General features: G+C 46.7%; 10 protein-coding genes across 10 annotated transcripts, besides 1 other annotated feature; 3 read left to right on the top strand and 7 right to left on the bottom strand.

The window, feature by feature from the left end:
- Window positions 1–3: part of a repeat region that runs on past the window's edge.
- An 8-nt stretch (window positions 4–11) lies between these two features.
- Window positions 12–1,932, bottom strand: FPSE_02918 (uncharacterized protein; the record flags this gene model as incomplete). The annotated part of the gene is made up of 3 exons (XM_009256037.1): window positions 12–810; window positions 869–1,494; window positions 1,546–1,932. 3 exons carry the CDS (start codon window positions 1,930–1,932, stop codon window positions 12–14), a joined length of 1,812 nt encoding a protein of 603 aa, XP_009254312.1.
- A 289-nt stretch (window positions 1,933–2,221) lies between these two features.
- FPSE_02917 (uncharacterized protein) lies at window positions 2,222–4,668 on the top strand (the record flags this gene model as incomplete). Its single annotated transcript, XM_009256036.1, has 4 exons — window positions 2,222–2,513; window positions 2,583–3,222; window positions 3,271–4,390; window positions 4,444–4,668. 4 exons carry the CDS (start codon window positions 2,222–2,224, stop codon window positions 4,666–4,668), a joined length of 2,277 nt encoding a protein of 758 aa, XP_009254311.1.
- Window positions 4,669–4,726: 58 nt separating this feature from the next.
- On the bottom strand, window positions 4,727–6,390 carry FPSE_02916 (uncharacterized protein; the record flags this gene model as incomplete). Its single annotated transcript, XM_009256035.1, has 3 exons — window positions 4,727–5,574; window positions 5,623–5,770; window positions 5,818–6,390. The coding sequence occupies 3 exons, from the start codon at window positions 6,388–6,390 to the stop codon at window positions 4,727–4,729; spliced, it is 1,569 nt and encodes a 522-aa protein (XP_009254310.1).
- A 436-nt stretch (window positions 6,391–6,826) lies between these two features.
- FPSE_02915 (uncharacterized protein) lies at window positions 6,827–7,813 on the bottom strand (the record flags this gene model as incomplete). The annotated part of the gene is made up of 1 exon (XM_009256034.1): window positions 6,827–7,813. One exon carries the CDS (start codon window positions 7,811–7,813, stop codon window positions 6,827–6,829), a length of 987 nt encoding a protein of 328 aa, XP_009254309.1.
- Window positions 7,814–9,994: 2,181 nt separating this feature from the next.
- FPSE_02914 (uncharacterized protein) lies at window positions 9,995–11,660 on the top strand (the record flags this gene model as incomplete). Its single annotated transcript, XM_009256033.1, has 5 exons — window positions 9,995–10,126; window positions 10,177–10,312; window positions 10,656–10,723; window positions 10,772–11,102; window positions 11,149–11,660. 5 exons carry the CDS (start codon window positions 9,995–9,997, stop codon window positions 11,658–11,660), a joined length of 1,179 nt encoding a protein of 392 aa, XP_009254308.1.
- A 905-nt stretch (window positions 11,661–12,565) lies between these two features.
- On the top strand, window positions 12,566–13,627 carry FPSE_02913 (uncharacterized protein; the record flags this gene model as incomplete). Its single annotated transcript, XM_009256032.1, has 1 exon — window positions 12,566–13,627. The coding sequence occupies one exon, from the start codon at window positions 12,566–12,568 to the stop codon at window positions 13,625–13,627; it is 1,062 nt and encodes a 353-aa protein (XP_009254307.1).
- Window positions 13,628–14,456: 829 nt separating this feature from the next.
- On the bottom strand, window positions 14,457–15,518 carry FPSE_02912 (uncharacterized protein; the record flags this gene model as incomplete). The annotated part of the gene is made up of 1 exon (XM_009256031.1): window positions 14,457–15,518. One exon carries the CDS (start codon window positions 15,516–15,518, stop codon window positions 14,457–14,459), a length of 1,062 nt encoding a protein of 353 aa, XP_009254306.1.
- Window positions 15,519–16,576: 1,058 nt separating this feature from the next.
- FPSE_02911 (uncharacterized protein) lies at window positions 16,577–20,314 on the bottom strand (the record flags this gene model as incomplete). Its single annotated transcript, XM_009256030.1, has 9 exons — window positions 16,577–16,635; window positions 16,688–16,798; window positions 16,847–18,071; window positions 18,135–18,295; window positions 18,394–18,575; window positions 18,644–18,807; window positions 18,856–19,428; window positions 19,476–19,795; window positions 20,035–20,314. The coding sequence occupies 9 exons, from the start codon at window positions 20,312–20,314 to the stop codon at window positions 16,577–16,579; spliced, it is 3,075 nt and encodes a 1,024-aa protein (XP_009254305.1).
- A 390-nt stretch (window positions 20,315–20,704) lies between these two features.
- On the bottom strand, window positions 20,705–21,946 carry FPSE_02910 (uncharacterized protein; the record flags this gene model as incomplete). Its single annotated transcript, XM_009256029.1, has 1 exon — window positions 20,705–21,946. One exon carries the CDS (start codon window positions 21,944–21,946, stop codon window positions 20,705–20,707), a length of 1,242 nt encoding a protein of 413 aa, XP_009254304.1.
- A 634-nt stretch (window positions 21,947–22,580) lies between these two features.
- Window positions 22,581–24,183, bottom strand: FPSE_02909 (uncharacterized protein; the record flags this gene model as incomplete). The annotated part of the gene is made up of 2 exons (XM_009256028.1): window positions 22,581–23,987; window positions 24,043–24,183. The coding sequence occupies 2 exons, from the start codon at window positions 24,181–24,183 to the stop codon at window positions 22,581–22,583; spliced, it is 1,548 nt and encodes a 515-aa protein (XP_009254303.1).
- Between the last annotated feature and the right edge of the window lie 358 nt (window positions 24,184–24,541).

The raw sequence follows: 24,541 nt of genomic DNA, 5'->3' as shown, positions 1-24,541 counted from the left end.
TTACACTAATGCTACGAACCATTGTAACATGCCAAAGTCTCTTCAATTGGTCTTAACACCTTCTCCCACACCTCTCGTAAGAACTCTGCACTGCGCAGATTTACCGAGTTGTCCACAGTGTAATTGACACACTTGCTAATAGCATTTGCAACCTTCTCACCATATTCATACACAGCGTCCTTCTGCCATCTACTCGCTGCAGCAAAATCAGTGAACTCGTGTCGTTTTCCGTTATCAGTAAATGTCGCCCAGAACGACTGTTGCTCTAGGCTTTTACGAAAGAGCAGCTCAAGCAGAATAATCCCGAGAGCAAGAAATGTCGTTTTTTCTTTCTCCTTTTGGATGTCCATCGTAGGTGTTGCCTCAAGTGTCGTGTGGATTGATGCATGTGATATAAAGGGCTGTGGTGGACACCCTGGAGCTTGGAGGATGACGATTGAGGATTTAAGCGGTTTCTCTGGGATCCATGAGGGACCAAGCTTGAGAATGAGCATGATGACTGTTAAGCCCAGGTTCAGGCGAAAGTCTCGCGGATGTCGTTCGTTAAGGAATTCCTCGAAAGTTTGCATTTGGGGAGGCTCTGGATAATTTCCAGGGTCTCGATGCAAGAATAGTTTAGCATCCGAAAGTTCTAAGAATCCCAGGCAGGATTCTTGACTTGGTGTCTCAATGGTAATACACATGTCGCTGATTGCTTGATCCATGCGGTTAACAGCGGTGGGAGTAGTTGGAGTTGCAACCGGTTCTGGGGGCAAGTTGAACTGGACTTTGGGACTCCGTGAAATCTTTTTACTGTCTTCTTGCTGTTGTCTGAACATGGGTTAGCAAGATTCTGACAACAATATGTTTGAACAACTGTAGAACGCACCGTTTCTTGAGCTTTTCAGTTGCCCTCTCAAGGCCTTTGTCGTATTTGTTATCAACTCTAGCATTGTTTGGGTTTGACAGGGAAAACAAGGTTGAAGGCACAAGTTTGCTGATGCTCTTGCCTTGTTTCCTCATGTTATTGGATATGCGTTTTCTGAGAGAGTTTTGCGTCAAACATTCCAAGTCAGCTTGCGTAGGGACCGCCGTTGGTTCAGAAGTTAATTCATTCACCCGTTGCATCTCGATTCGCGTTATCACCTCGAGTTTTAGATACTGGTTCCTCGCCCCATTTAGAAGGAGTCTCATATCCGACCCTTCCGTGGAGATACCACACGAATGGCAACTATCAAGATTGCAGTTACAGATCCATTGACTCTTGAAGCCACCGAAGACGGACTCCGCCTGTTCTTGATGCTTTTTCAGAGATCTGACCAGCTTTGACGTGTCTTTCGTCGGTGTCTGAAGCGAAGATCGACTCATGTGAAGTTGTGATGACATACTGAGGTAGTTGCGTAGTTCTTCGTTCCTCTTCTTAATAGTTCCAAGGAGTTCGTCTTTTTTGTGTGAGAAGCTAATTCTAAGCCTGAAAAGAGTGCTTTCCAAGTCTGTGCTATCCAATTGATAGGCCTTATGTGGTTCCGTTAACAGCTTTCCGCCTATTTTGGATGGAACTCTTACCCTCTCAAACGGCAACATATTTCGTAGCTCTTTTAAGGCATCGATGATATCCTTCAATTGTCTCATGAACCATGAAAGATGAGAGGGATCAATCCTGCTGGTGAGCATTGCCTGGATGTGGGGATCATGCCAGAGGTTCGGGTTGGTGTTATATCGAAGAGCTTCCAGTTCCTGATTTGAGAGGTCCTGAAGCGGATCCAACAGAGCAACAATGGCTTGATCAAAGTACACGCGCTCTGTGTAAAGTCGTGCGATGAAGTCGTCGAACGAGGTCTGGAACTGCCACCACGACTGAGCGTCCTTTGCAACACCTCTCAAGTCTTTAGCAGCATCGCAGACGATCGGAAATAAGCCAAGCACCACGCCAGCGATTTCGAACCCGGACATGGCGTGATATGACCAGCGTGTCCGGCTGTAAACAATTAAGTTACTGATGGTTATATGCGATGAACTGCAACCCGAGCCTGAGTGCGGGGTAACAACATTGCATGGCTACAGAAGAAGTAATATTCTGACGTAATCAGTTTATCTGATGAGTTGGGAAGCCTCCTCTTCTTGCCTGTTGTGACCTTAGATATGTAAGCAATGTCTATGAAAGACGAAATCATTTGCATAGCCAAGTTCTGGCTAGTCTATCCCCGAACAACATTTATCCAGGTCCTACTACTCTTCCAGAATGGGTCAAGAGAATTCTGAGGGTGCCCCCGCTCCAACGCTTTTTGCGTTGAGCAAGAAAAGCTTTGCAGCCTTGGACCAAGCCGTAGCTTACACTACGGACCACACCGATCCTGATTTGAGAGTCACATTGGAAGATGAACGAGGGCGACTCAGAGTATGGGCATCGAATCTGGGGGCTCTGCAGCAGGACACCTCCAAGAAATCCCTCGATTATCGGCTGAGAGATGCACCTCTAATGAGAACGACTGTTGCCTTGGGATTAGAGAACCTGTGTTCTTCGGCCGACAGAGGTGAGCTATGCTATACAAATTCTAGGAGTTCATACCCAGTGATCAGCTAACATGATGGTACTCATCCAGCACTAGCTATCATCAATGGGAGTGTACCAAATCGATCAGCTACTCTTCCGTCAGATGATGGCAACACCAAGACTATCAATGAACTTGATGAGCTTCTAGCTGGCATTCATTCAGCTATCAATCACCTGTTTGGGATATCCATTTTGATCAGGAAGCAGCAGCCCAGGGGAAGACTTCTCAATCTCGATGACTTCACTTTGGAGAGTTCTCAGGACATCACATATGTGGCCGATAGATTCCCTAAGGCAAAGTCGAATCTCTGGCTAGCAAGGCGGCTGGGGAATAACATAAGTAAGCAACGGAAGATCATTCAGTATCGACAAGAGCATCGGGCAAGTCTCGCAAAGGAATCTGAACAGTCTGGCGTCGGAGATACAGCCACCGTCGTCGCTACTACCTACCACGAGATAGACAACCTTGAATCATCAGACCAGGTACCAAAAGGTGTTTCCAGCAGTGGTATGTCGGCATTCACGTCCGCCACGTCTTTCCAGAGTTTGAGGGATGAAGAAGGTATGGGGCGCCCGATCCCAGATCTGTCGGATATGACTCTTGATGGGGTACAACTTCAATATGGGGAGCCGTTTGAGTGTCCATATTGTCGGACCATACAAGTTGCGGCGAACCGGTATGAGTGGAAGTCAGTAGCACAGATGCAATTTTCGTTCTATGCTAACATTAATCGCAGGAGACATGTCTTCGCTGACCTTCAACCATATATGTGTACGATCAAAGATTGCAGAAGTGGTAATAAGTCATTCTCAACCCGAGGCGAGTGGTTCGAGCATGAATCCAACTTCCATCGGTGGCAGTGGGAGTGCAGCTGGTGCAACACGCCCAATAGCACTTTTCCCAGTTCTGAATCGTTCAAACAACATCTCAACAAGTCTCATCCGGGAATGGTGACAGGAGCTCAAATGCCCATGATTGTCGATGCATGCGAGCGCTCTATAAGAACGTTCAACTCCGGTAGCTGTCCGCTCTGTGAAGACTGGAAACCAACGTCTGCAAACAACAATGCAAAAGGCTTTAGTCGTCATCTCGCCAGGCACTTACAGCAGCTTTCACTTGCATCAATACCAATCTCAACTCCTGGTTTAGAGATTAAAATCAGCGACGACGCGTCTGATGTTGCAGACAGATCAATTATCGAGTCTGTTGATAAAGAGGATGTGCAAAATATTGTCCTAGCGGGTGCGAATTCGGCGTTGCTGTTTCTGGCGGCAAAGCAGGGGGATGAAAAAATAATCATGAGCCTACTCAAGGCGGGCGTTGATGTGAACATGAAGGACGATGAAGGCAGAACACCGCTATCATTGGCATCATCAAATGGTCATACTGCTGTTGTACGAATACTTCTTGACCACGGTGCTAGTGTTAGGACAGGTGATGTCAAAACCCTTTTTTCATTGGCCGCTTCAAAAGATAATCGTGGTCCTATTACTTCATCACAAACGATCTCAAGACAAGATTCGTCTGAAGTGCCTTACGATCGTTCTGTGCCGAAAGATGAGCCACAACGACAACAAAGTGTGCCACAAGGGCCAGAACAAATCGAAATAGACAGAGCCAAGAACGAGGCTACTCTATTAAAACTTGTGGAGGATAGAAAGAAGACTGCAGACGCTGTTGCAGCTGAGGACGCCGCGAAAGAGATGGCTGCGCAGGAGCTCAGAGCAAAGGTTGGAGAAGGAACGAGTGCTAAACTCGAGGAATTTGAGACAAGGGCCGAGCATGGTAAAATCCGATTCACAGATGCAGTCGGTCGCAAATTCAGTTTCCCTTTCCACCTTTGCGCCACATGGCAGGTACATAAGTATAACATAAACACGGGAAAACGAAGGGGCTAACAACATAATAGGGCATGGAGGATCTTATCAAACAAGCATTCGTACAGGTTGACGTACTAGGACCTCATGTTATGGAGAGACATTATGACCTTATTGCACCTGGTGGTGAGATTATCTTGCCATCAGCCTGGGAAAGAGTTATCAAACCAGATTGGGCTATTACAATGACAATGTGGCCAATGGATAAATTGCCACCTCTAGGCCGTCGTGTATCTATGACTCAGGTTTATTTATGATGATGGGAAGATGTCTGTTCCAGTTGAGATAATTGTATATGCATAACTAGCTTCTTAATTATTTGCAACCATATGACGAAGCAATACTTGCGTCACCACCCTGATACGTCAGCTTCTTCGGGTACGCACAAAGCTCCACCACTCTTTTCTTCTCCGTTCCAGTAGTCTCTGCATACAGAGTATCAGGAGCCTTTCCTTCTTCCACCCACTTCACGAGGGCATCAAACACACCACCTGGGAACCATCCAGGGCCACCTTTGCAGTGGTAAACACCAGGTGCTTCAAAAAAGCGGTAGTAATCATTCGCTTCTGGATCTCCCTCAAGCACACGCTTGTAGTAGTCCACAGACCCCTTGTACGGAATCAGTTGATCTGCAGTCCCGTGCCATGCAAGGAGTTTTCCTCCTGCTTTCTTAAAGTCTGTCAGATCGGCATCAGCTGTGCCAATCACCGAGGCGAAGCGATGGACAGATTGTCTGAATAGCCTGCTGTACTCTGCATGCGACATGTCCTTCAAATCAACCGACGGGTCCTGTAGGATAAAAGTGCTTAGCCAGTCTTTGACGATGGTGAAGGGGCTCGTGGTGCAATTTGTCAAGGAGGTACAATTCGTGTTGGCCAATCCGTTGAGGGGGGCAGTTTTATCAAGCCCGTACCACATGAATTTTCCATCTTCGGTTTGTGGACCGCGCCATGACAAGCGGGCGACCTCGGCTGCTTTCGCAGAGACTTTGATAGTACCTGAGGGGTTATCACAGGTAACCTCTGTTCCTACTACCGACATGGGGTCAAAGTCGCAACCATCCGAGTCGGACACAATTCCGTCTTCAACTCCATCAACAGAGTCACATGCCTTGATCGCAGCCTTGGTGATGGCAGCAAGTTCACATGCGGGAGGGTAGTAGCCTATGTCTTATTAGCATCATAGCGAGCGTTGAGACACGACAACTGTACCAAGACTGTTCATAACAAATTGAGGCCAGTACTCTGACACAATGAACCTGTCCCAGTTGAAAGCAGACGCCGCAGCAAGAACACCGTTGTACTGAGTTGGGTATCTCTGAGCCATCATATGGCCCTGTCTTCCGCCAGTAGAACATCCCTAAAGACGTCAGTATGCGCGTCAATTATTCTCGAGGGACTACCTACGTTCCAATACGAGTACTTTGGCGCTTTGCCAAAATAAGCTGCTGTAACGGCCTTTCCCAAGGTGGCTGCATCATCTAAAGCCACAGCTGCAAAGTTTTGCAGAGGGGGCCAGTTCAGATGACCGGACTTTGTGAGTGCCCAATCCATGCTCTGTCGGTGTTCCATAGGGCGACCACCATCGGTTGTTACAGCGGCATATCCGTTGGAGGCTGGTAGTCCAAGATCGAGAACATCTCCGGTTGACCAGCCCCCTCCACCAACACCTACGAATCTCTCATTCCAGTCCGAGACTGGCAACCACACATAGGCGTTAATGGTGTCATTCCAACCGGGATGCGTGTACGTGACCACGACCTTGCACACGTTGATAGGCGGGCTTCCAGCGGGTATAGGCCACTCATTGGTTGGCCATTCTGGAAGTTCAATACTTGAGACGTTGGCATTGATAGAGATGATTTCCGCGTTGTCCAGTTTGATGGACCTAAATGTCTCAACAGTACATGTTGGCTTGGAATACACTCCTGGAAGCCCTTGGAATAGTAGGGATATGGCAGAGAGGTTTGAGAATAGCATGGTCTTCGAACGCCACCTGGGTTTAGGGATGGTGGGAAGAGTCATGAATACAGTTGATGTGGAACTGAGGAGCATCGGTTCGAGCTATCTTTTTATATCATTCACAGTGGAGAGCGAAGCAATTTATCATCAATGCCAGGCCTTCCATAGAACCAAGTGATCAGCGTCCAATACCCCAGTTTATGGCACTGCGGTTACTATTCACGGCATCGATTCATCACTACCGATCCATAAACTACCCCATACCCGACCAATCCCCCCTCACTTTAAGAAGAAGGTGCATCGTCCGCGGGTCCAAAACCAATAAACCCCATGTTTTAGTATCATTGCCGTGTCCATCTCGCTTACAATGCCGCGGAGACTAGTCGACTTATGGATATACCCCACAGACTCGGCCTCAAAGAAAGACCCGATTTATTTCCACAGGGGTCGCTTGTTACCGTGGCTTCCGACCAGTCACTACCAAACAGTCGAAAATCGGATGGACTGATCGCTGTCGCGATGCCTGTCTGACTCGTGCGTTGAATAGCTCGACCCGCTCACGCGACCAGCCCAGTACTTCTGTGAACAACACTGCTGTGAAAGCAGCTACTCCCTCTATCATATTGATTCCCATAAGCGTACCGATTTCTTTCAGACGTTCGTCCTTTGGCCAAGGACCGATGGGAAGTTTGAATCTGTCTTCTTTCACGCTTTCGAACCCAGCCTCTTTGACCCACTGTTTAAAAGATGGTGCAGGATCCATTGTTCGACCAATCTTTTCACAGGCGACCGTGAGATGTTCCATCATTTCGACAAGAGCGTTATCTGGTTGAAGCGAGTCATCTTCAGAATATAATGTGTTGGCTGTTTCGTGAAGCTCGATCCATCCCCCGGGTTTAAGATTGGCGTAGGCCTGGTTAATGAGCCGCGGCCAATCCTTGATAGAACCAGCCATGTATTTGCAATGAATATAGTCGTAAGGAACTGGATCTACCCAGTCTGCCTCAACGTCGTCAATGATGAACCTGACATTTGGGGGAACCCAATCTGGTTGGATTGGACTGAGATCATTCCCGATGACAACGGCGGATGGATGTTCGTCTCCAAACTGTATCGCCCAGAGACCAGTTCCTGTGCCGATGTCAAGCACCCTCGCGCCCTCTGGATCGATGGGCGCTGTGAAAAGGCGGTCGTTGATCAGCCGTGTAAAAACGTGATGAACCATATCGAGACGATCCTGTTCCTCATCATCATTGGGAAAGCTGTACTCCCCAGCTCTGTCGCTGTGATAACGTCGGCCATGCTTCCAATTGTATTTAAGCACACTGCTGGCAATGGACGCGTTGTCTGTTATGGAGCCAGTGTCGTAGGAGGAATCTTCCGAGTCTGAATGAGCGTCATCATCAACTTGGACTTCGGCGACTGTTGTATTGTCTCCCATCGTGATACCTCTTCCAGTGACTTCGAGTTGTGTAGCCGAAGGATGTAAGATGTGCGACGAGAACAAAGCGATCAACGCGTCGTGGTTTAGGAATCAGTTGGCTGAAGCGGGGTGTGTTGGACCAACGCGTATAAAAACCCTCAACCAACAGCAACAATCAAGAATGACGTATGTGCCAAGATCATGATGTTTTGGTGACGGATGAATTCCAAATCCCATGCTTCTTGTGTTCGGATAAATCCTGCCCCTGGCATGGGATAAAGCTCTACAGGTAGATAATAGCCACTTGAGAAACAAGGGCGCAATCGATGAGTAGCTGGTAGCTGGTACATAGTAGAGAAACACCATGGAGCTAGTGTCTTATCATTTCAACTGCAGCATTATTTGATAGGACTAAAGAGGAAGGTAAAAGAAGATGATATAAACATGCATGAGTGTCCTTGTGATAAGGACGCAGCTTCAGATTTTCATATCGACTTAGCCTCATTTACCCTATTTTGAAGCGCTCATGCTAACCAATCACCAAGACAACGTGGCCGAGTGGTTAAGGCGATGCCCTGCTATCTCTTACGAGACATCATAGGCATTGTGTTCGCACGCGTAGGTTCGAATCCTGCCGTTGTCGATTGCTTTTTGCCTTTTGCGATATTCTTATCGATATCTTATCGTTATCGTCCGGGCGAGATTAGGCTTATCTGTGGATGGCGGCTGAGTGGGTCATCAACACGGCTGCCAGGAGTGTAGGGTAATATTGGTTGACCAGATGGAATAAAGACGATCTGGATAATACATATGTCTATCGTGATGGCAACTATTCTCTGTTACGTATTGCATGTTTGCCTCTATGCTATCGGTTTCATGAATAGTGATATAAATTTTTAATAAATTCTGCTGCGTACTAGACGTGTTCGTCCATGCATCCCTTCACCTTCAAACGTCCCGTAAGTCCACCATGTGGAGCGTCCGGAATTACACACATTCATACAGCCATTTAATCCCGTCTTCTCCAGACGAGTCCCATTTATCACCGCCATTGAATCCATATCATCTTGTCTGTGCTGATTTCCTCGTACCCTTACTGAAGATCTCCCCACTTCCGAGTTCAACTTCGGTTCCACCATTCACGAAAGAAGATGGGAGCCAAATTAATTGATCGACCGTCGCCCTGCAAGCTTGGGAATGGCGTCAATCCCCCTTGCACATGATGGTATGTTTCATCGCTGAGCCATCGCTCGCATGTGGCGGGTTACATTCTTCTGTGCATTCCACGTGGTTCCAAAGACCAGAGTGAAACATTACTTCCAACAATGCCCTTGATAGGCTAGTCTTGGTTCCATGACTCGACGCGAGCGCGATGCACAACGCGAAAAAAGGTCAGCCTATTCCTGAAGCGTGAACTTTATTGAACGCCACGAGTCTATTCGCTCGGCAGTCTCCAACGGGGGAAATATTACCCATTTCAAGTCGCGACTACCGAAGATGCAGAAATATGAGACACGAAGGAAGCAAGCTAAAGTCGTTGATGAAGATGACGAGAAAGATGACTGCAGACAAGATGCTGGTCGAGTCATGTCTATACTACACGGTACCTGACGCCACTGTCTAGTATGCTCATCATCGTCATAGACACAATTACTCAACATCACAAATCAGATCTTCATAGACGGTTTAGCCGCGACATCCCGGCATCCCTGGTTCCGGGTACCTTTGCTCCATCTACCGGGCTACGGATCGAGCCCGTCTCGCCCGCAGAGGTCATTTCGACCCAACATGAATCCACTAGCCACAGGCCGTGCAACTTTGGACCTAAGGGTCCGGCCTCTAATTAACACAGAGGATACTTGCTCATCCAATAAGACTCCCCCAAAAACCTCCGGAGTGGCAACCGCGTCCACCACGGTCCGGCAAGCTGTGCCATTCAGCTCGTCAGTTAATCAAAACCACAGGCTCTAGTGCCAACTATCCCCTCTCTGATGATCGTTTTGAACAAAACGTCCCACTAAGCTGTGTTTTAGAAAGGGGAACGTGCGTTTTGTATGGCTCTTTTTCTTTTCCCCTCCCCCCCCAGCTCCCTGGTTTTTCTTTTTCTTCCTGATCTGGAAGTGTTACGCTATGTTTATGTTGACCGTTCTGGATTCCCGTTGATAAGGGGATCAATCTTGAAGCTCCGAACAATGCACGATGAAGGTTGAGAAATTGGCTACATTGGTCGTTTGTTTTGTTGTTTTTGTTACTGTCAGTGCGGCGACCTCTGTGGCGAACGAGATCAATGCCCACGTCCAAGCGACGATCGATGCGTCTCCAATATGCGCGGTAAGTCATTTTTTACCTGGACTTTCAAAATACGTACTAACTTCTTGAAGCGACAATGTCTTGTCGCAGGATTGCAATTAGACTGCGCTTTACAAGATGAGAAAAGCTGTATTTGTACTTCCCAAGATTTCCACTCGGATTTAATTCTCTGTATGAGACAATATTGTCGCACCCCTGCTATTTTCGGTATGTCTCACCGTGATCTTCGCCCAGGATCATGATCAGCACCCCACTGTGTCTCTGTTTATTGACATGGTACTTTCAGCCTCTTTACGTCAAGTTGATGCTCTATGCGAACGCCCTCTGCGAGATCGTCGAAACGCTGCTTGGCCATACATTTCCATTCATATTCTGTCTATCCTTTGCACTATCATTCGAATTTATACCAAAGCGTTTCTTATCAAGCAGTTTTCGCCTGAAGATTGGTTGTCATTGATTTCATTTATTATTTATATCGTGTATTTCGGTATTGGACATCATGGTGAGATACTAGGGATAGCTAATATGATAACTTGCTAACAATCAATAGCATTAATGTCTGCCTTTGGCCAGGATATCTGGCAGGTCAACGCAGACGACCTATCACATGCCTTGAAGGTATGCATTTCAACATATGCATCCAATCTCAAACGCTAACAGAATTAGTTATTCTGGATCGACTGCCCCTTCTACAGCCTTCTAATGGGTATGACAAAAGTCACCATCATACTATTCTACATCCGCCTTTGCCACGTATACACGCGATTCTGTCAAGCGTGTTGGGCCGTCATCGTCATCGTATGCCTCAATACCGTCATATTCATGTTCCTCAATATTTTCCAGTGCACGCCAATACACTGGAACTGGAATCGCTTCAGCGGAAGCGACGTGGACTTTCAGTGCATGGATTTGAACAAACTGCAATGGTCGATCAACATTACGAATATTATTTTTGACGTGGTGGTTCTGGCCCTTCCGATACCGCTGGTCTGGAGGAGTACGTATTTCGTTCTGTTGAGAAGGAACTTACTGACATATTCTAGTGAGGTCGACATTCCGCCGAAAACTCGCCATCATCTTCATGTTCAGCCTCGGCGTTGTGGTACTAGTCGCCAGCTGTCTCAAAATGCGATACAACATTCTTTACGGCCACTCGACCAACATAACATGGGATTACATGGACCTCATGGTCTGGGCAGGTATCGAAAGCTCCGTGAGCATCGCAGCGCCATGCCTTCCCACTGTGCGATTATTCCTACACAAGGTGTTCCCACAGTCTTTTGGTCGTATGTTTGCCTTTGGGTCACACGCAGACCGTACTCTTGACGACGAGATTAAAGAGGAGGAAGAAGAAGTGGCGCGCTGGGCAGCTGATCTTGAGAAGCCCTCGGATGCAGCAATGGTAGTTGTTAGACCGAGAAGGGCCGCGATAAGCTTGGGCCATGACCTTGGGCCTGCGCAAGGGGGAAGAGGGGGAAGGAGGAAACCAATGACTGAGGCGTCTAGAATTCTCAAAAGTGTTGATGAATTTGATGAGGCCCCGCTTGTTACTTAGACGACAAAGAAAAACAAAATGCACATGATGTTCAAAAAAGCAGGGTGACTCAGACGCGTCTCCATATTATGCGCCACAGTGCTATCAACTCACTTGTTCAGAATTCTTCAGAACACAGTGTTCCAATCATATGCCATGCGTGTCTACAATAGTAAGATGCGTTGTCCATAGGTCTATGCCACTGTGATAAGAGCCCTGCTTACCTTGTCTTTGTGGCGTCTGGGTAAGGTAAGTACATGTGGCCCACCCATGAGCCTCATGTCCTAAAACTGTAACAGAAGTCGAGAGTAAACCTTGCGATCAACCTAAAGTCATAAATTCTAATGATAGTTAAGGGGACGCGATAACATGCGATAACAGCATATCGGAGAGCCTACCGTCTCTTTTGTCAATTTGGTTAGACTCAAGATTTTGATGAGAGTCCCCTTTTGCCTCTCTTACTTTGGGATACCTACAAGTTGACTCATAGAAAACTCTGACGGTCATTCTGCCTAGAGAAATGATGGCTAATGGCAAAGAAATATGCCCCCATCTCCACAAAATAGGCGTTGAAGCACGCAGAATCGTAACTTAACTTAACAATTTTAAATATGGCTGGAAGTTTCCTCATGTCACGAGCCTTAGGCACTTTGTTCCATTATCTGGTATATAAAGACAATCTGTTCCCCCATTCTGCACAACTGAACTCTTACTCTTACACACACTGATTCACACACACTGATTCATCACACTTAATTACACTGATTTATCCACAACTCTTACACTTATTCATCCACATTTAGTACACTTATTCACCCGTCACTCTTACATTGAATTACCCGACTTCACTACACTGAATCACCAACAACCTTGACACTTATTCACCTACCTCCACCCCCATCTCCACCCATCATCCAACCGCAAAGATGGTGCAGTTTACACCAGAATACTACGAATTCACACCGGAATATGATGTTCCCGCGTGGGCCCTGGACTATCCCAAGGCGATGTTGAGTCCAGAAATTCTCAAGGAATACATTCGCCTCGACGCAAGAATGATCCAGAGAGCCTACGATTACTTCCAGGCCAATGCCAAGGTTGGAAATCATGGACTGCCCAACTCCAAAACCATCAAGCCGCGTCACCTGAAATGGGCGCGTATACTCGAGCCCAAGTACGAGTTGGAAGACAACCCGGATGACGACGGCGACTTTCCCGAGCTCTGGGTCACGAAACCTGGGTCCCTCAAGAAAATACTGGACGAGTTCTACTGGTATGCGGAAAAAGTTGTCAAACACCCTGACGAGACGTTCATCAGCCACACTGAGGCCTTACAGGGGAGAGACGCCGCGAAAAGGGAAATAGCTCTCTGGTGGTCTGAAGCTCGAAGATGGCTATTATACACAGAGCCCGAGCCTGAACCCACAGAGCCGAAACCCAAGCCACCTCCAGCACCAAAACGCAAGCCTTTTGTGGAGTACCAGAAGTTCGGTCCGATGGTACCATATGAGCCCACAACGGAAGAACTCGCCGATATCGAGCGTCGACGCAAAGAGAGTGAAGCATGTGGCACTCCTTCAGAACAAACCGCACGATCTTACCTCTTCGACCTCATCGACACAGATCCCTCAGCCCGCGCTATTCTCGAGAAGCAAGCTAAGGAGGACCCAAAGGCAGCTCACCACCTTGAGTTGTTGAAGATGAAGAAGGCTGCCGCAGACGAGGAAAAGGATTCCGAATCTGCAGACAAGGCAAAAGATTCAGAACCTCTGACAGATTCCAAGGAAGCCGACACTGCCACTATCATTAACAATGAGATCTCTACCGAAATTGATGCGCAGAAGGAGATAGTCCGCCAGATGTACGCGAGCTCCGAAGATAGCGATGACGTTTTCCAGATTGACCGCGAAACTTTCAACATGACAGAGTCGCGTCGTTGTCACAATGTGTCGACAGGATGTCCTACGGGTATTCTGATCGAGTTTTAGGTTTTTTGGAAGTTTATTGATTAGAATTGGATACCAAGCTGTTCTTGAATTGGGCAGCAAGCTATGTTTTATTATTAATGGGATTTGTTTTTATTCACAAATTGATAACCATAAAATTACAATAGTGATATGTATTAAACTACGGGATTGATGAGAAGATGAATCGATTGATTGAAGATCTGAGTTGAATGACTCTAGAGTACATGCACGTGCGATACGATCATGTGACCTGTCACGTTTTGCCCATCACATGATCTCATTGTTTCTGATGACAACACGCACGTTATGACTGATAGAGTAGATGCCTCGCTATTTATACAGTAAACACTGAACTTGACGATAAATTTGCATGTTGCAAGGTACCTGCTGGGATAACTAAAAACAGCTTGATCTTCTCATTCTAGTCATTATCTATTTCTGCTTGACGGAGACTTCGTACTTAGTAGCTGTCCATTCGCATAATAAAAGGAGACATAATTTACGTGCTTAATTAATTGTCTAATCGTTCGCAACGACATGGAATTTGAAAGTAAACCCGCATTGCAATATAGTGATGCAATAAAATGAAGAGCAGGCTACTGAACAAGATATAAAGAACAAATGTATTTACTAGATACCGGTATCTATAACAATCTAACGTACTGAAATCATTCTAAGAGACAAAAGGAATGTAACAAATGAAAGCCAATCTACACACCAAAGTCAATCCAATTCAGTATAATCAATCTGGTTCCAAATATTCCTCCTTGTTAGTATCAATCTATAAGGTTGCCACCACTACAAGTGCTTCGCTTCCAGGAAGTGAGGGGCATTGTTGGATGTTGATGGACTAGTAAGTGTAGACCTGATCGGGTCCAAGGTTGCCGTAATGTCCAGAGCCGAATGGGTTCGAAGAAGTAACCTTCTGGCCGTTGATATCAGCGACACCAAACCATGCAAGAACCTTGCCCTCGACGACGGTGACAACAGCAAAGGCGGGTGCTGGCTCAGTGACGTAGCCCCAAGAAACAGTCTTGTGAGACTTCTTGTTGCAGGGGACGTTGGTCCAGCTCTCGAGAGCGGCATCGGAGCCAGGCTTGCGGTTGATGTTGCAGTGCTCAGTCTTGCCGTCAGCCTCAATAGCAAACTCGTAGTCGCAAGACTTTCCGTCTTTGGCACAGTGGCGGCTGAGGTCCTTGATCCTCCAGAATCTGCCCTCGATGGGTCTGGGCTCGGGGTAGGTGGTGTTGTGATACTCAGGGTGGTTGTTGCCAGTGGGGACGGGCACGGGACGATGAGGGTGAGAGGGAATGGGACGAGGTAAATGAGCTGGTGGACAAAGGCTGGGACAGGCAGGGCTGCATCCACTAGAGGAGGTGGGAGCGGGAGCACCAGTGGGAACAAGCACAGTCTTGGTGGTGAAGCTTGGGTGACATGAGCCAGTGTTGCAAGGTCGGGGAACATAGACGATGGAAGTGAGAGTCTCGACAGGAACCTCAAAGGTCTTGGTAGACTGAATAGGGCGCAAGATGACAGTGTCCTCGGGAACATTGATGGTGGGGACAACAGCTGACTCGTAGGTCTTTGTGGTTCTCATAGGCTGTCTGAATTCAGGGTCGAAGTCAGATGCAAGGCTGGTATGAACAACAGGTGGCTGATAGGTTCGTGTAGTTCTCATGGGCTGTCCGAACTCAGGATCGAAATCAGAGACAATGTCGGTGGGAAGTACAGGTGAGGTCCGTGTGGTTCTCATGGGTTGATTGAACTCAGGATCGAGATCGGCATCAGCGATGGTAGGAATGGCTGCAGAAGCAACGGCGTCCTTGCTAGACTCACTTGGACCATGTCCAATCGGAATCCAAGCTGCGGAAACAGTGGAAGCCAGAGCCAAATCAAGAAGAAACATGTTCATGATGGGAAATTGGTGTGTAGTAGCGAAGGTGTTCTATAAGGTTGTAAGATGTTGTTGTGAGATACTGTGTGATACTGATGGATATCGAGGCAAGTTGAGCGCCATGCGTTATGATTTATATATCTCTGTTATTTGTCCATGAACTGACGATGCATCTATTTCCAGTAAACTCCTTGAGCTTCCATCGTACCAAGTTCATCATGATCTCACGATTCTGTGGTATGAAACCAAACACACGATATCCCAGCCTAGATCCTTGGCCATCAGCATATCGTCAAACTGAATTCCAGAAGGGGTCTACGCTCTCCACAAGTGGCACGGCACCTCCACTGCCTTACGATCTTGATTACCTAAGAATAGTCCCAGCCGCGGGTACTTCCCGTCAAGCAATAAAGTAGGGTTTGACGTTCCCGAGGAGCCCGAAGCCAACTCCGTTCCGCAACTTCCGGCTCCGTTATTGCGGGTCGTCTAAGAGCGAATGCGGCGTTTTCCGCATCGCGGGAAAGGTTTGATCAAGTTTGAACGGACGACCATGGGTGTGTTGTGGTTGTGGAAGTGGCTTGGGTGGAGTGATCGGTCGTGATCTGCAAGACACTGGAATGTGGCACCGGTGAATACGATGCTGACATTATGAAAGACAGACAACGTCGGTGAGACATTTGTGATGGCGAAATAAGTGCACTTCGTTTTTATGACACGTACAAGAACAAAGACAAGAAACAACAAAGCGCTACAGAACTGATGACCATATTTTGTGATTATCTTCATTGTCCAGGATCCATAGACAATGCGTCCAATGTATCGCACAGTAAACCTTGATCTTCATCGTAGTCTCAACAGCCTGGATAATTGCGCTTTACTCTGGGCCTCCTTCGCATGTCCATATGTCAAGTGAAAATGTTCAAACGAATCGTGTTTGTATCGAAGATGGTGCTTAGGCAGGTTTTGCCCCTAATTAAGCAGACAGAAAAGACGATGAGTTTATGGTGGGCAAGTTAGAATGAAATAGTGTCTTGTATTATGCTGCCTTTCTCAATGAAACAAATGCTCTTCTGTATTTAAGTGGCAGGCGCTTCAATCGCTGTCCGCCTGGTCGGATTCACAACAGTTAGCACCACTAATAGAACATTCTGCTTTGTTAAATGATACACAATCTTCACATTGCATACCCATGTACCTCGATACTTCGGAAATGCATTCTTCATCAGAGATAGTCTCATGGGGGCCCAGTAGGCGAAAGTCCCGCCCCAGTAGTCGATGCACGCTTTCGGGCAACACTCCTATGGTCGTTAATAGTAGTTCATAAATCTTGTTTACCAGGCACTTACTCGTTCGTGAAGAAGAAGAAGACACCCCAAATCCCTGAAATGCCTGATGCTGGCGGAGATCATCCACAGCCGTGGGAGCTGCAATATATATCTGAGATATGCGTCGACGCCAGTATGTATGAATGAAGCCCTTAAATGCGAAGCAACTGGGGCTAAATAGCTGTAATTGTGGTGTGAACTCGGCCATCATATCCTTGAGAAGGGCAGCAGAACGTTTTCCTTCGCTACAAGACCGAATTTCCATGATGTTATCAGAATCACAACAGAATATTGCCCACTCATACTGAATCTTCTCCGGTAATAAATTGCAAGGATCATGTTCGCGTATTCGGTCATAAAAACAGCATGTGTGCGTCATATCCAGAGCTTCAAAGGTGAGAAGACGAAGGACCTCCTTGACTAGGATCAACAGCTCGTCAGAGTCAGGTGCATACAATGATTGACGATGTAGGATTTTGTGCAATGCTGTAACCAGGGAAGATGATGAATAATATGGATATAGAAACAAGGTTTTCAGAAACAGCTTGACAGGTGAACAACCGTGGCCTTCCGCATTGCACCAGCACATGCAATTATCCTCGATGGTTGTATCGGATGGTAAATTGGCCAGAAGCTGTATTTTGTGGTCAGTATGTTTATGGCTGCAATGACTGATCCATGGCAAGGAAGCAAATTTGGCTGCCATGTAGTGGTAGCCGGTGGCAAACACGTTGAGACCGATGTTCAGTGGGTCGTTGACCTTTTCCCGCATGAATCCGTGCTTACACAGCCAAGAAATCGTTTCTTTAACGTGATGAAAACTTTGAAAGTTTAGGAGAGCACTCCAACGCGAATCCTCAGTCATCATGGGGGTTCTGCCGATACAATCAATGCTTTCAAAGTGACAGAACCCCATTTGCCAAAACTGTTTGAAGACATCGAAAGGTATGGCTGTGTTAAGATAGATTGATTGGTAATTCCATCCAACGCGTAGGCATGGGGGCACCTGTATTTTTTCTTTGTCCAAAGCGTCACAAATCGTGGCAGCTGCAGAATCTGCGAAAGCCACAGACTCATTACCCAAAAATACCCCAAGCTGTGTCTGTGCCAGCTTCAGGAGTCGAAGCCGTCTTATCGATATATGAGTAGCCACAACAGCGGCCATCTCTTCTGACATATGGAGTCCCCAGAGTATCTCATATGGAAAGCAGCATCCTGCCTCCAGCAGCATGTCCACTGATTCAACCTGATCAAACTTTATAGCTAGTGATAGAGGTGCGCAATGGCAATGTCTATCACCATTACACACGAGAGTACTTGCCTTTGTTGTCAAAAGATATTTCAATCCTTCAGGCCAAGTGACTGCAAGCGTGACAACATCGACTTCGAAGATGCACTCAAGCACTAGTTCAGGAGCTCGAGAAACACAGGAAACAAGATCCTCAATGCTTCTGCAAAGTATAGCCTTAGCTAAAGAGGAAAGATCGGTTGCTAGAAATGGGGCAAACAGTTAAATCGGCAGTTTGTATCCTCTTTGTCTTAGGTCAACGAAGGGCAAAGCTACTCACAACCTTGTATTATTGACATTAGGAGCGCAGAAGGCTTGAACCTGGCGATACATTCTATAATCATGGACGAGAATGGAAAGTGGGAGTTCCCATATAGCGATGATACCAAGTAGTCTGCAAAGTAAGCTTCTTGTTTTCGCTCCTTGAGATCCATAAATCGAGAAAGGCTTTCAGCAATAGAGCTATAGAGATAGGTCGCAAGTCAATTAATCTTTTAAGGTCTGTTTATAACTTGGAGTGGTTAACCTACAGGTCCTCTGGAACGCAATTGCTGGCTTGAAGTAGAGCTCGGATGAGAGATATAAATGCAAAGGTAGTTGCTTCATCTTGAAGAATTCTTCGTACTACATTGATGCGTAAATCTGCACCCGTAGCTCGATACCATATTGAAGAGGATAAAGTTGGAATGAGTGCCTAAAATGTATTAGTGGTGTGTCCGATTATTGTTTTCAAAATATTCACCTCGGCATGCGTCAGACCGCGCTCATCTATGTCCAACGGCGAGGCTAAGCCTTTCGAGTATAGATTTATTATATCACGTTTCATTGTCTCGAGTGCCAGAATCATTCGCGTTTGTGTAATGGGTGGCGTTAATTGTTCATTCTTGACGTCCCATATCGCCTTAATAACCGGGCTATCCATCCGGCGGATAATGTTTCTGCATCTGATTGAAATGCCAGGTCTACTGGTGCCCGACGCGTATTCGAAGCAGGCATCAATCATACGAGTAGAGAGCCAAGCTAACTTCATCCGAAACTCAGCCTTAGCTCTTTGTTTCGTGCCTTTTCTCGTGCCCCATAACTTGCAAGATCGAAGGTGATGTTCTTGTTCTTCATACAGAAATTGCAAGTTCCAAAATTGGAAAGATGTCGTTGATTTTGGAAGGGCCGCGGCGCAATAACAGCCTTGCCACGACATTATGTTGGTACTTCTCGCGGATGTTATGTCGTTGCCGAGCACTGTTGAAGATTTGCTTTGGTAGGCCGTGGTGGCACCCACATCTTGGACACTCTGAGGACCAGTGACTTGCACATTCTTCTCATGATCAGTATAGGTACACTAGAAATTCATAGAAGCTTTACCGTGGTTGACAATAAGGCCGATTGAAACTCCACAAGTTGTGTAAGCTTCTCCAGCATGGCGACTGCGACTTGACTATTAGTTTCAGTCGACCGAGTAACAGTCTCGACAATCGTCAGCTTCCCATCGATCCGTTGATCAAGATCATGGATAGACAGCTGTGTCCCATGGAGTTGTTCCTTTATGTTGATGAGCATATCAGATGCGGTACTTTGCATGGACTGAAGTTGAAGAAAGTTGCACTGTATCTGATCTTTCAGATCCGCGGAATTGTCATCATGGTTTTTAACATGATCTTTCAGATCCAGTGATATTTCGTTCACTGTTTTTTGAACAGAAGCATCGGAATCCCTAGGAGTTGGCGTCAGTCATAAGGTTACCAGCATCGGGGCTCTCGTGGCTATTACAGTGATATGACCGAAATGATCAAATTAAGATCATCAAGAACAGACCGCAAAGATTGTCGCATCCCAATCAGCTTCTCTCGCTGGAATGGATATGAGATGGTACGCGTGGCATTGATTGCCTTTTTTGTAATTCTGTTTCCTGATTGAGTCTTACATAGGCCATCCAGAAACTTTTGAAGTTGGGTTAGCTTCTGATTGCAGTTGTCGATGTATATTTGAATCGAAGTCGTTCCATTTCCAGGGCCAACATTGGGTAGCGTATTGTTCAGGCTGTCCAGTAGTGATAAGACTTGCTTGACATCTCTAACTGCCTCTCTGATCTCTTCGTTTTTGTCGTTTACGGCTTGGAGGTACTTGATAAGGCCTTGGCAGACTTGGATACCAAGTGATGCGATGCCTACGGCCGTTCCCGCCACGGAGAGCGGGTCCGACATGGTGAGTGGCAGTGAGTATACGAATAGACTCGGTGATGTCTGTTATGGTTGTGGACAGGAAATGTTGTAAAGTCTGAGATTCTTGAGGTAATATTTCGGGCGGGGTAAAATCAGGCTCTGGCCAGTATTGCCCATACAGTTGGGCGCTCACCAAGGTAGACTGTTGGTTCGCACGCAAAATATGTGTTGTGTTGATCTTATTGGACTACCATGCATGACTGAGACACGCGGCGGTGGCTATACAGTTGAAAGGTGTTACACAAGAGGACAGGGATTGAGGCCAATGTTGTTTTAGGTGATTGTAATTGTAATTTTAATGATACATATCATTATTGATCAAGTTAATGTCAATATTATCTGCTTGTACCCTACTCGTTCCAAGATACCGGCTCAAATCCCATACATACTGCTGAAGCACATCCTGGTGAAATTGAAACTATTTTGGTGCTCGTCCATATACTCAGCCTGCACAAAACTAGCATTCTTCGCATGCATAAATCCGTACCAAGTAGTTCCATTGTACGGGCCATCAACAACACTTCTCGATTCAGTCTTGTCGAAAGCACCACCCATACAAGCCAAGGCATCTGCTTGCCAACCCGTGCCACTTGTAAATTTTCCGCAAGGAGTTTTGCGAGTCTCAATGCAGGCAATGGCAATGAGTGCAATTCCAAAACCAAAGAGTAGTCCAGTGTAGAACTTGTACCAAATCGAAGACATGCATGGTATGACGGTTGACTTTGATGATTTGATACCAAAATACCAAATGGTTATCAGTGCTGACACACTAATGACAAAAATATAAAATATGATAACGACGAAAGTCGTGAATGTGTAGAGGGATGAGCCACCGATGGTCACAATAAAGGACAGGGCAAGAGCAATCAAGGCAAATTGAGCGATAACATAAATAATTCGAAACACTCTGCTGCCCCAAAATGAAGGATTGTGATATCGCTGTGGACCTGATAGCGCAGGGTTGGTGGTCAAGAGCTCAAATGATGTCGTGCTGCACTCAATCATCTGCGGTGTCCCCAAGGGGAGGTCTTCCATGGAAGCGAAAGAAAATTCATCAGTCAGCCAGATGCAGCTGCAAAGTCTAAGAAGACCGAAGAGAGCGACCGGGAAGAAGATGATGTCGACGCCCATAAACACGGTGAAGCCTGGTGCAGTAGGATCAATCTGGTTGCTAAGTAGCAGAATGATGGCCTGGAGGCCTTGAACAGTGATGATGAGAGTCTTGAAAGCGTCTCTGGACAGTAACGTTACTCTATCGTCATCAGGAAGCTGGACACATCGCGGGCGGCTGTATTCAATGATCTCTTCGCTGCCATCCCATCCCGCATCAGTCCAGAATAAAGCATTCGTAGCAGCCAGGTCGATCTTGTCCCAGTTCTTGGCACGGATTCTGCGATCAGTGATCATGGCGTATCGCCAGAGAATAGAGGTGGGGTTGTAATGGCAGACGCGCTCGTGCCATGGTGGACGACTGAGAGAGAGATATGTTGGCGAAGGCGCGCCGATGAGAATGTGAGCAATGAGAGGCGCCAAGCATAGAGTCAGAACGCTGATCCAGTCCGAGATGGTGATATTTTGACTCTGGAACGTCAGAGGCTGGATAAAGATGGTCATGATGGATCGCTGGGCCACTCTGTGGTCAGAAATAACACACGCGACTTAACCAGGAATCCTAAACAAAACAACAATGCATCCTTCGAGGAAAGAAAAAAGTCCAAGAAATCAGCCCTACCGAAGAGAAAATGAAAAAAGTCTGGGCGCCCAGAAGTTAAAGGAGACGGGACAGATAGCCAATGGCTCTTGGTGGTGAGGTTCCTGAAGCTTAGTGCTTATATCTACAGGGGATGAGATCCTTCAGCGGGCCCTGATATTGGAGTTGAGGAACTGAGCAGTGAGATGAACAGGCTCTTGCTTTGCCTGAATCCACATATAGTAAATAGACCACTAAAACAAGGCTGCGTACGAGCTTACGGCAGGGATATCCATGTCTGGCGCCAAGCAAGGCGACTTCAACGGTTATCCTTTAGCGAAGGAGCCTAATCTTGCCACATTGAGAGGGATCTTTCATTTTAAACCTCACCAAGTCTATATGTGTGGTTATGTAAGACTATGAGCGAATGGAATTTTGATCCGTATTCTTCCATGGCACTTTTGTATTAGGATCTTCCCTTTTATTATTCTGTCTTTGGATTTATCTATCCCTGCCTATGTTGAGCGATGGATTCTTTTGCACGCTTCTTTGACCTTTTTACTCGCTTTCTATATCACCCCTAGCCTTTTCCATATCCTTTTTCAACTTTTGATAAAACACACTCTTTTCCCTGATATACTCCCCATACCGAATAAAAACAAACGGAATCGCACACATAAAAACACTAACAATCCCAAGAATAGTCGTAGCCCATCCAACATTGAGCGCAGTGTACATCGGCGCTGCAGCAAGACAAAGTCCAGCAGCGGCGAGATTTCGGAGACATGACCCTATGGCCATTGCAGAGGCCGAGTAGACTCCGTAGCAATCGCCGAGATAATTTGTCAAAGACATGTTGATTAGGATTTGAGTTGCTCCAAATGGAACACCAGCAGTCATGGGGGAGATCCAGGATATTTCTGGTCGTGCAGTCCAGCCGAGCCAGAAGAGTGATATCACCAACAAAGGACCACCTATGCATGCGAGAGGAAGTCTGCTGAACTCGGTCTTCTGTGCCCATGTTCGACCCTCCTTCTTGCATCGGGTATAATAAGCGTCCCAAAGGAAGAAGATGATCATCCCCAGAAAGACTCCGCCTATGATGGGGAAGTACATAAGGCCGCTTGTCTTGGTGGACATACCGTAGATACCCTTGAAAACAATAGGGTATGTCTGGAAGAACATGTAGTAAATACTGTATGCCAATGCAATGTAGAGACTTGTTGCAGCAACGATAAGTTCTGTGAAAAGCATCTGCACAGGACGAACCAGAACAACGCTCATCATGTTCTTCCAACCTTTTGCTTCCAATTCAATCGCAGCATAAGTTTCGGGATTGCCCTCTCCTGTTGCACGGGCATCCTTTCGTATCCTCTTTGCTCGTCGTTCAAGGATAGTAGGTCCAAAGGTCTCTGGCAAAAACACCAGAGGCGGCACCGTGACACCTGCAACGATCAAACCAACCCAAAACGCCCATCTCCACGAAACCTCAGAAACATAGCCCGCTATCGTTGGAGCAATTAGCGGTCCACAGATACTCACAGCGAAGAAACACGTAAAAGCTCGACCTCGGATAGTCAAGTCGCTGTAAATATCTGCCATCATACCGCCGCCAACAACAGAAGGTGCACTAGCGAAAATGCCAGACATGAGTCGAAACACGAGCATCGAAGCCCAGTTTGGTGCTAGAGCGCAGGCGAGTGTGAAAATGGTATATCCGGCAAACGCAGCCTGCACGACATATTTTCGACCTTGAAGTTCTGAGAGGGGTCCAAAGACTAACGGGCCAAAAAGATAACCGACGAGAAATAGCGAGATGGGGAGGGCTAGTTCAGGATTGCCTTGGGTGTTGTCTATTCCGTAATCGGCGCTCATGGGAGTAATTACGTTCGCCGGTAGAGATGAAGCGAGTGTGCCGTTGAAGAGGAGCATGGTGGCGACAAAAACTATGAATAGCTTCTTCTTCTAATTACTTGTTAATATGCTAGATTATTTATGTCATTGGGAGGATTGGCATTACACTTGACCAATTGTATGGGTTGTCAGGATCGTCGGTCTCGAACTTCAAGATGGTCCTGCTTGTTTCTGTCGAGTCGATATTGATATTCTTTTCGTCCACCAACACCCCTGGGGGCTGAGCTACTGGTCGGTTGTTGTCCATGTTGTGAGAAATTGATTGCGGGTTTCGTGAGTTGACAGCTACTTCAGGGTAAACGACAATGAGACCTGTCTTGGCAATCAAGAACACAATCTACCAGGGAGAAGGACTGTTTCATAGAGGAAGAAACGCATACAGTTAAAAGGCTCGTTTCATTTCTTCTCGTTAAGCTTTTCCCTTTTCAGCATCCACAAGCGACGGACTATGTGGGGAGCGCCCTATGCACGGGGGAATAGAGGTGTCAACAAAAGAACTTGCATAATTGTTACTATGACATATGAGTTGCTCATCTGGATCCTCCTTGGAGATCTGATGTAAATGGTTGAGAGTCAAAATAAGCTTAATGATGACGGCTTCGGTT

The sequence above is a fragment of the Fusarium pseudograminearum genome, chromosome 3, assembly GCF_000303195.2.
Source record: "Fusarium pseudograminearum CS3096 chromosome 3, whole genome shotgun sequence".
Taxonomy (NCBI): domain Eukaryota; kingdom Fungi; phylum Ascomycota; class Sordariomycetes; order Hypocreales; family Nectriaceae; genus Fusarium; species Fusarium pseudograminearum.
This window is presented reverse-complemented; position numbering and strand designations above follow the sequence as displayed.